General features: G+C 49.9%; 1 protein-coding gene and 1 pseudogene across 2 annotated transcripts; one reads left to right on the plus strand and one right to left on the minus strand.

Annotated features, from left to right (window-relative positions):
• Nucleotides 1–2438: 2438 nt before the first annotated feature.
• On the plus strand, nt 2439–4540 carry LOC308492651 (proteasome subunit alpha type-1-like; annotated as a pseudogene). Its single transcript has 3 exons — nt 2439–2447; nt 2994–3710; nt 4517–4540. The product of its transcript is annotated as a proteasome subunit alpha type-1-like (transcript).
• A 2050-nt stretch (nt 4541–6590) lies between these two features.
• On the minus strand, nt 6591–9772 carry LOC308492245 (glutathione S-transferase theta-2B-like). The gene is made up of 5 exons (XM_081036987.1): nt 9469–9772; nt 8697–8784; nt 7619–7769; nt 7361–7534; nt 6591–7048 (listed from the first exon to the last, which is right to left on the minus strand). Exons 1-5 carry the CDS (start codon nt 9578–9580, stop codon nt 6839–6841), a joined length of 735 nt encoding a protein of 244 aa, XP_080893113.1. The 5' UTR covers nt 9581–9772; the 3' UTR covers nt 6591–6838.
• Nucleotides 9773–10247: the final 475 nt, after the last annotated feature.

The following is a 10247-nucleotide window of genomic DNA, read 5'->3' on the forward strand; positions in this document are numbered from 1 at the left end:
TCACATTGTCTCCTCTTATGTTGGTACACAGGTTGGCAGTGCCACTGCAGTCACTACCAGGACTTAGCTGTCACCTATACTGCACTCAGTCACCATTTAACTTTATTGTTTGTTTACTTCTTATCAGCTATGTTTGATGAAAGCAAATCCTCTCAATTATAAACAGCAAAAAAGCATGGATGTGGATCAAAAAGGCACAGACTGCCATTGGCCAACCCCAACCCACCGGGGATGATGGGAAAAGGTAAGAATAAGGAATCTCTGTAAGGGAGGCTGCCAGAACTGTACCTAGGAGGGAAGACACCCACCAGGCACCTCCAGGGCAGGATAGCCACAGGTGGGAACTGCTGAGAGGCTCCAGGTCCAGAATGGCACAGCATGGAGGGACACAAAGCCCCAGGAAAGGTGGGCTCAGACCCTGCTGGTAAAGACACCGTTTCTAGGTCAGTCGTGACCTCTACCGTCCGTTTGGAGAACTGCAGCCACAAAAGTCCTGCAGCCACCTTTGGGGACTGGACCTCCCTATAAGAAAACAATTAATTCACACAATTGAAAATAGAAATGTGAGTAAATGGAACTGTTAGAAACTTAAAGTGTTGTGTACTTTGACCTGTGATGTTTCTGGGGCTTATGTGCAATTTCCTAAATGTGTTCTGTTTAGACACATGGCTGGTTGTGAGGATTGACTATAAAATAGGTGTATGCTTTGAAAAGGTTAAAGATGGTGCATTGTTTCCACTGCAGACCCCACTGAGATGCTGGTCTTACAATAAAAGGTGTACACTCAGGAGGAAATTAGACCAGAATGGGGCTTAGGTGGGAAGGGTTCACTACTTTCTGTGAGACAAGGAGAGCTGAAACAGAGGGGTAGAAAGCAGTCCCAGCCTCCAGGCCCACAGGTCAGGGATAGGAGGTACAAATAGGAGGTGTAAATAGCTAAGGCGACAGGACTTTAGCCTAGCACAGTCTCCTAGGGCTGGAATCTCAGAGAAGCTACCAGCAGCTGGGGCTGAGTGAGCTCAGGGGCATTTGCTGCTATAAGATCACGGTCCACAGTTAGGGCCTCCAATTCAAAGATGCTTGGCCCCCCATATCCCAAACACCTTCATTAGGCAATATATGAGGGCCTGTCACCCATAATGGGAACAGGTCACATGACAGGAAATACCCAGGTTTATGTCTCAAAATGTAAATCCCCTGTGAAACTCGCCTGGGATTGTGCTCTGTTTCATCAACTTGCCATAGTCAAGCTTCTTAGCACACTGTATGGGATGACACTGTCAGTCACTACTGGCGAGTGCTATCAGGGGCTGAAGTGCATCCCCTCCCCAAATTCATACATTGAAGCCCTAACCCTCAGCACCTCAGGTTGTGGCAGATTTCGAGATAGGGTTAAAGAGGTGATTAAGTTAAAATGACGATATTACTATGGGTCCTAAGCAAATCTGACTGGTGCACATATAAGAGATTAAGACCCAGAGAGACACCAGAGCGTCGCACACACGGAGGAAAGACCAAGTGAGGACTCAGGGAGAATGCAGCCATCTGCAGGCCGAGGAGAGAGGCCTTAGGAGAAACTAACCCTGATGGCACCTTGGCTTGGACTTCCAGCCTCCAGTACTGTGAGAACGTAAATTTCTGTTGTGTAAGCCCCCGGGTCTGCGGTATTTTCTTACGCACCACAGGCTCTCTAATACAAGTTCTCGATGAGGACAACCTCCACAGACAGCAATATCTCTCAAAAAGGGTATGTGATGCCCTTACTCAGCAGTCCCATTTGTGGGGTGACCCGTAGCTGCACTCCGCAGTGACTCATTGGGCACTCACGGTAAAAGTCACAGATTGCCGGTCCAGTAGCAGGAACTAAGTGGCCACATCATGGTCTGTGGGTGCAGTGGGTGCAGTGGCTGCTGTGCACAGCAATAAAGGATGGCCACGCTCTCTGTTCCAGGTTGCAGGGGACTCAATGTGCTCATACACGCAAAGTGCTTACGGTAGGACCTGGCCCATCAGAAGCCAGGCGACCGTCAACATAAACATCCAAACCTGTGGATAATTTTCATGAGTGTATTTGAACCAAACTGACGACAATTGCCAGGAAGCAAAATCTCAATGAATTGAGAAAATGCTCCAGAGAACAGTAGTTTTGCAGTTATTTTCTACATTAGAATCAAAGGAGGAGATGTAAGGAGGGTTAGATGAAATCCATTGATGGTAGATTAAGGGGGTGGGAGAAAGCAAATCGGGAAAATGTCAGGGATGGAAAAAAAATAAAACAGAGAGACCCATATGTCTTTTTTCGTTGTTTGGTACAGAATAGTCAGAAATTAACATTTACAGAGATGGTATTCAGGGAATGAGATAACATCGAGGGGTTCTGTGGTCTCCTGCTTTGGTGCAGTGGGTGTGCCCTAAGGGGTCTGGAAAAGATTTCTGACATGTCAAAGGTATGTACCATGGATGCAAAAAGATAATAGACAGGCTCACTTTAGGTAAAGCTGGACCTTTGTCAGGGAAGCTACAGGCCAAGGATGTGACTTTCACCATAACACTTTTTTTAGGCATTTTTATGTTCAGATCATCCTTTGTGGTTGCTTTCAGTTCCTGAATTTGTAAGGTCTGCCATGCAGACCCTCCTGAGCTTGTCATCTTTAGCATGGGGCGCCTTTTTCATGCACAGGACTTAGGTGGCCCCCTCCCCCATTCTTCAAAACACTATGTCTCTGATGAATGGCCGCAAATCAAAATGCTTCCCCAAAACTAGTGGCTCTTTGACGGCAGCATCACTCCCCATCATATCAACATCTAGACAGATCAACATTATACTGATATTCTCCAATCCAAATACATTTTCAAATCTTTCGAAAGATCCCAGGTCTCACACGATAATGGGAATGGTGCTGTGACACACAGCTCGCAGGAGGTCACAGCCTGGCCTGGGAACCCCGATTAGAAACCAGTATGGTAATGTCCTCCCTGGGTGGAACCCTCAGGGCAGGATTCATCACATTGAATGTGTAACAGAAGCTGTGAAACGAGGTTCAGCCACAGTTGATCTGAAATCAAAAACCCACGTTGTGCTGGTTATATTGAAAAGAGCCCAATGAGAAGAAAACTCCACGTGGGCAACCATATTGATATCTCAGTTGCGGGACTTATGCTGATGCTAGACTGCTGTGTAATTTTGTGTAGCTGGAGTGATTTTTGGATTTCAGATTTGTACTTGATGCACCTCTCCCTGCGTCTCATCTCATAGCTCTCATTAGACGCACGACCCAGACACCCATGCAACCATGTGGCTGGAGGCCACTGGGTGTCGGGCTGCTTATTGCTGGTTCTGGAGACATGGGTCCTCACATTTTCAAACCTGTCCATCTGCTTACTATTTTGACTGCAGAGCCATGCCCAGTGGAATCGGTTTTTAATCATCTTGTACTTAGTCAAAAAGGCGTATGTCTGAGTTCATGGAGTAAAATTTGAATGAACTGGTGAAGCACGGCTGCATGCCTTACAAGAGATACTTCCTGCAGAACAGAGCTTAAGTACAAATAGTATTTTCATTGGAATTGTTGGTCAAGACATGGAGAGTGTGATTCATGATGCTGCTGTGTCTCCTTCCTGGAAGCTCTTGGAGAAACACCACAGAGACAGGCACACAGCCTGCTCAACCTGCTGATGAACCTGCAGGAAAGGCTGACAAACCAGTGCACGTGTGTGTTATTAAATATGCAGGAACGCAGAACCTCGTGTTGATGATAATAATTTCATATTTTGAACAAAAGATGCGGAGTTGTAGGATGAATGTTATAGGAATCAATCCAGATGTGAGTGTTTTCCAAGCCACCTTCCTGAGACCATATCATGGGGTGCATTTTTCTCTGAAAGGGTCTATAGAATCATTTTCTAGAAAGCGTAGGTGTGATATCGTCATGTATAAGAAATACATAGGTGGTCACTCAGATGAACAAAATTTACTTCATATAGATTTGGCCTTCTACCCCAGTTCCTGGCTCACAGCTCCAAAACCCCCTGTACTTTCCCAAGTGTGGGGAGTGATAAGGGTGTTTTCTGTTATGTTACTGAGGTGACTTTTAGAAAGCTCCTAAGGATGGGAGCTGATTGCCAATGGAGCCAACCACGTGATTACAGGGTTGGAAGTTTCAGTCCCACCCCAACCTCCAGGGAGGGGTGAGAGGCTGGAGGTTGAATCAATCACCAGTGGCCAACAATTTAATCCATCATGTATTTGCAGTGAAGCCTCCATAAAACCCAAAAGAACAGGTTCGGAGAACTTCTGGGTTGGTGAACACGTGGACATTTGGAGGGGGTATCTTGACTAGAGAGGGCATGGAATCTCCCCATCTCCTCCCCACATACCTTGCCCTAAGCTTCTCTTCCTTCTGGCTGGTCCTGAGTTATATCCTTTACAATAAACCAGTGATCTATGATGAGGCATAAAGGGGTTAATAAAAGTAAGCCTGTAGGGGAACTGTCCAGGCCTGCATTCCCTCCCCAGGAACCGCCCAGGCTCTTCCCCTAGAAGTAAATCAAAGATGTACAAACACTCCTAAAAAGAGGACACAAGACCCAAATGGTATTAATGTGTTCCTCACACACGCACAAACTGTTAAAACCTGTCCATTACTTGAACTCTAGCCTCATTATAATATAATTGAAATGAACATTAAGGCTTTGTCCCCCTCCCTGTGGGTTTTTCTGTATGCATTCTGGGTAAGAGCACGCAGAGAAAGAAATTTGTTATATAACCAACATATGTCAATCAAATGACCTCACATTTAATTTATTTCCAGGGGATGAGTCTGGGTGGTTCCTGAGGATGTAAGGCAGCCCTGGACAGTTCCCCTACAGGACAATTCCCCTACAGGCTCACTTTTTTTTTTTTTTTTTTTTTTTTGGATTTTATTGGGGAAGGGGAACAGGACTTTATTGGGGAACAGTGTGTAATTCCAGGACTTTTTTCCAAGTCAAGTTATTGTCCTTTCATTCTTAGTTGTGGAGGGCGTAGCTCAGCTCCAGGTCCAGTTGCTGTTGCCTTGGCTAGTTGCGGGGGGCGGAGCCCACCATCCCTTGCGGGACTTGAGGAGTTGAATCGGCAACCTTGTGGTTAAGAGCCCTTGCAGTTCGATGTGGGAATCGAACCAGCAGCCTTCGGAGTTAGGAGCATGGAGCTCTAACCGCCTGAGCCACCGGGCCGGCCCCAGGCTCACTTTTATTACATCCCTCATCTCTGCATCTTTTGGTTCAAAATATGGATTATTGTCATATACGTCACATCTGCTGCTGTCAGGAAATTAACCTACCGTGTCCTACATAAGAAAAAGCTAACCCGACGTTAGGTGCAGTTGTCTGTCTGGCAACTTCCAGGCAGGCGTCTTTCATCTTGAATAAATTTTCCTTCACTTTTCAGGGCTATGAATTCCTTCATCTTTTGCGAAGGACCAGAGGTTAATTCCAATGACACAACAATCTCCGGAGTGAAATGCTTCTCTGACTTCTGTGAGCTGCTCTAGTAAATTAATCAAACCGAAGAAGGCAGCTGTGGGAACCTCCAATTTATAGCCAGTTATTCAGAAGTACTAGTCACAACCTGGACTTGAACTCGAGTCTGCAAGAGAGGGACGGTCTTGTAGGACTGAGCCCTAAACCTCTGGGACCTGATGCTGACCTCTGGGTAGATCGTGCCAGAATTCAGTTGAATTCTCAACTACCAGCAGGGTGCAATTGCTCGTTGTTGTGGGGTAAGTCTATCCTCTACCCCCCCTACACACACACCATATAGGAACTGGTACCCAGAACCAGTTATAAGGTACCTGTCTGTAACTCAGGGACTCAGCTCCCACTCCCTGCACAACAAAGCAGGATGCAGTGAGGCCAAAAAGGAACAATGGGGCCATAGATAGGGGAGTCATACCACTATACTCTCGATGGCGGCTGGTCAGACACAAAAGCAAACATCTGCCAGTACCCCAATGAGGCGTCCTTCTCCACCCCAGTCTCACTGGTGGCCGGGCGAGACACAGGAACTAGGATCCACACGATCCACAATCTGCCATCCACCTCTCTGCCAACCAGGCGACTAACCCCCTAGTGTAGCCATGGCAGTTATATTAGGGACTAATGGCTACCCGGTAACAGCTGACGGCCAACCAACCACAGCGGATGGCCATCAGATCACAGTTGATGGCCATCTACTACCCAAGCCAGTACCTTTCCACGTGAGGCTGAGAGCCTGGACACTGCTCTCCTGGCTCTGTCCCCACACTGTCCTAGTGTTTTCATATGAAGACCGTAGTGTCTTTGTGGTTTTAAAGATAGCTGTGAAATAAAATTCCTTCACCTGCTGGAGAAATAAAACTATGATAAGGGGAGTGATGATCCTGAGGGGCTGCAAGAACAGGCCACACCAGACACCATAGAACCTGCCAGCACAGGCAACTGCTAAACTATGATGAAGGTTACTCGGACATACTTTATCTCCATACTGTAATACGACAATGTAATCAAACCAGCAATTCTTGGTTCCTTATCAAAGTGGTCAGAACCTTCATTGTATTTCAAAGATCACTGACATTACCTGATTTTTACTTGATTTGTTTTTCTTCGTGTGTGTGATCGGTTTTGGGCTTCCATTGATTACATCTGTTGCACCTGAGGAGAAGACTTGCGAAGGACGTTGGGTGTCCTGCCTGTGCAGAGCTCCTCCTGGAGTCAGACCAGAGACTGAGACAAGACAGAAAAGATGAAAAGGGACAACTAGGAAACACAATGAATCTTTATTGCTCATCTTCTGACCCTCTTGAGCCTCATTCCAGACCCCTCAGGGGATCCTGGAAATACGAAGCACCATACTCGGATAGAATTCTGGAGAAGGCTCTGGGAGTGTTTTGTTGGCCGCTTGCTCCACGATGTTAAAGATGGGTCCATGGGCCTCCTGGCACAGATCAGGGCCCAGGAAAGACTCCACTCGGTCTCGCCATGCTGCCAGTCGAGGTCGTCCCTCAAACAACTGATAACCAACAGCCACAGCCTGCAGGGACAAGCATGGGAAAGTTGTGAGGATACGGAAGTCCCAGTGTCAGGAGCAAGTGTCTGGTCCTTTCCCCGACTCCATGTGAGGTCCAGGGTGGTGTGGACAGCCTCGGGGCCCAAGAGCACGAGGATGAACCCCCACTCAGGAGGGAAGGTAGTCAGGGTTCCAGCATCAGGTCAGCCAGAAACTCGCTCTGCGTTACTGTGCAAACTCCTAGCTTTCTCTAGGCCTGTGTTTCTGTCTGTTTAATGGGGGTGGCAATAGGCGGAATGCTGCCCATAAAGGCTGCTGCAATGGCCAAGCTCATACCTGCATCAGCTCCTCCAGTGCCATGAGGTCGGCCAGCGTCACCTGCTGGCTGGTGAGGAAGGCCTTGTGCCCCAGGAACTTATCCTCCAAATGCTGCAGAGCTTTGTCTACGTCGGTCCTATTGCGCTTGACCTTCTCCTCAGGTACCTGAGTCCCAATGAGTGGTGCCAGCACCTGACAGGGGCAAAGAATAGGCTCAGTCTGAGGCCCCTGCCTCTTCTCGGGTCCCTGACAGTCAGCCCAGATGGCTCCTCTCACCTGAGTCCACAGGGACACACCAAAGGTGCCCCGGATGCGGTCAGCATGCCAGCCCAGGTACTCATGGATACGCACGCGGGCCTGAAGGTCAGATGGGTACCAGTGGTCCGCTGTCTGGTACTTAAAGCTCAGGTAAATCAGGATAGCCACGCTAGGGAAGGGGCAGGAGCAGTGGCTGTTAGGATCCTGGCTCGGGGCCTTTTTCCCAAACAGCTCTCATCCCCCAGTGGGGTCTGGGGCTCCTCTGCATTTTGTGGGCAGCTCCCTGGGCACTACCTCCTCTCTCTGCCCTGACTGTACTTTACCGGGTCTTCTTTCTTTGCTGTCTTGGGAACTGACTTTTGCCCAGACCCTCTGCTTTGTACTTTGTAATAACCTCATCTCTGTGACACCCCAGCAGCTAGCCTATGAGATACAGAATCTTGTCATCCCTTTTGCACACGAAACCTAATGCTCAGAATAGCAAAGTGACTTGTCCAAGGCTGTGCAGCTCAGAAACGGCTCCCTGGACTTCTGGAATCCACAAGGCACTGGCACCCAGTGGGTGCTCAGTCAAGCCCGTGGCATGTCCAAGTCCCCAGGTCGGGAACCAGAAGAGGAAGCATGTTCTCAGATGTGTCCTGGGTGCCCTCTGACAGGTCTCCCAGCATTCACTCCTGCAGCACCTGATCTCCTGATCTCTTCCTGCCTGGGGTTTGCCCTCACCGTGCACTGTGCCCTCAGGCCCTGGCAGACATTGGGGAGTAGCCTGAGGAATCAGGAGAGGCCCTGTCAGCTTCCTTTTGTTGAGCCTCCTTTCTGTCCAACAATGGACATTATCCCCATGTCCTCCCTTCTAGTGCCCTTGAGTCTGAGGGTGGAGAGGCCCTCGGGACCAGACGCAGAGGCTGGAGACAAGAAAGGGTGCAGAGATGTGCTACGTTAAAAGCCTGGTCATTCTGGGCTCACCCCAGGCTCTCTGCTCTCACCACACCCTTCACCTTCGCCCTCAGTGCCTGAAGGGTGTGGGAGGGCCTACAGTGGGAGAGCCAGGGCCAGGTTGGCTGAGGAGGGGAGAGGTGGGAGGGAATGAGAATACCTTTCGCTCAAGACAAAGTCACCGTCCTTGAGGGTGGGCACCCTCTGCAGGCTGTTCACCGGGAAGAACTCCTTGCTCAGGTGCTGGCCTGAGGAAAAAGAAGTCAGAAAAGGCTTGCAGGGCAAGGACCACAACTGCCCTACCCTCCCCCTCTGCCCCAACCAGAGCCCCTTGGCCAGGCTGGGCTGGGAAACAGTGGGACTGGGGGGAACACTGGGTCCTCCCCACTCCCTGTGCGGGTCTCCTGACCCAGTAGGGGCTGGCCGCCCTGCCCAGCCAAGTCCCACGGCTGGGGAGGAGCTCTGGTGAGGAAAAGAAGTTATTTAGCCAGCACTGGGGTGAGCATGGGGAGGGGAGGCAAAGAGGTGGCTGGGCTCTTCTCAAAACCTTCAGTCAAAAAAAAAAAAAAACAAACAAACAAAAAAAAAAAACCTTCAGTCTCACAACAATGTGTTGCTCTCCCCAGGGTCTTCAGGGCTTTATGAATTTAAATACATGCTTTCGGGGCAGGAACTCTGAAAAGGCAGTTTTCCCCCTCCCCACAGAGTAGAAGGTAACATGATTCTCCTTTCGGAGGGGAAGCGAAGGTCAGAGAGGGCCTGTGACCTGTCCGAGGCAGCACAGTTGAGGGCCTTCATTCTCCAGTGGGAGCCCACGTGGCATGAGGGAGCTATGCAGGCGGTGGGGGTCATGGGAATGCTCAGGGAGTTGCTGGGGGAGGAGCCTGTGACTGCAAGGGGCCTGTGTACACCTGGGAGCCCGCCAAGCCCACCTTTGAGCAGCTCCACATTGTGCAGCTCGAAGGGGATGCCATTCTTCTTGGCGAAGATGTAGACAGCGCGGGAAGGCTGGGAAATCAGGTCCAGGTAGAGCTCCAGGCCCATGGCGGGGGGCGGCAATGACAGCAGACCCAGACAGTAGCAGTGGCAGGAGCAGAGTGGCCTGTAGAAATAGGAGCTCGGGACCCGCCCCTCTGGGGTGTCAACCAGTGAGGGGCCCGTCTCTCCTGGATTATTGCCTAACGCAATCCCGTCCTGCCTGCCTCTGTTTGGTTAAGTTGTACCAACATGTGTCTCTGTGAAAAGACTTTGCTCAGTCCTAGACCTGGTGCCAGGTCCCAAACCACGTGGGGGAGACGTGTTTACAGGGAGTTGCGCATGCTATGGGGTGAGGTAGGCTGCTCACCGCCCTCATCTCTCATGAGATCCCTGCAAGGCCGGGACAGGCCACAGATAGGAGGAGGCGCCTGTCCCTCATGAAATCCTCAGCAAACAGAAGCTGCCAGGATACGCGGGTCAGGGAAACATTGTCGGGGTCAGGGCCCCACTGTACGGGCCAGAACCTCCTTTGCTCTCCTTCCTTCCTCTCACTCTCCCCAGTCTATCTTCCCAGGGGCCACAGTGATGATTCAGGGCTGGGTGCCCAGCAATAGCTGAATCTTTCAGAATAGCCCATCACTCTTGCAGGTGACGGAAGCTGACAGATCAGAATGCTGTCCTGGGATTTCTGAACTTGGAATTCAGGAGACAGGGGATCCTTTGGGGGAGGTAA

The sequence above is a fragment of the Rhinolophus hipposideros genome (assembly GCF_964194185.1).
Source record: "Rhinolophus hipposideros genome assembly, chromosome: 24".
NCBI lineage: Eukaryota > Metazoa > Chordata > Mammalia > Chiroptera > Rhinolophidae > Rhinolophus > Rhinolophus hipposideros.

Coding starts and splice junctions, on each gene's coding strand:
- LOC308492245 (XM_081036987.1), bottom strand. CDS start 9,580: ATGGGCCTGGAGCTCTACCTGGACCTGATTTCCCAGCCTTCCCGCGCT. Junction 7,535..7,618: donor GTGTGTCCCTGTGGACTCAG/GTGAGAGGAGCC, acceptor TGCCCCTGTCAG/GTGCTGGCACCACTCATTGG. Junction 7,049..7,360: donor CACTGGAGGAGCTGATGCAG/GTATGAGCTTGG, acceptor TTGTCCCTGCAG/GCTGTGGCTGTTGGTTATCA.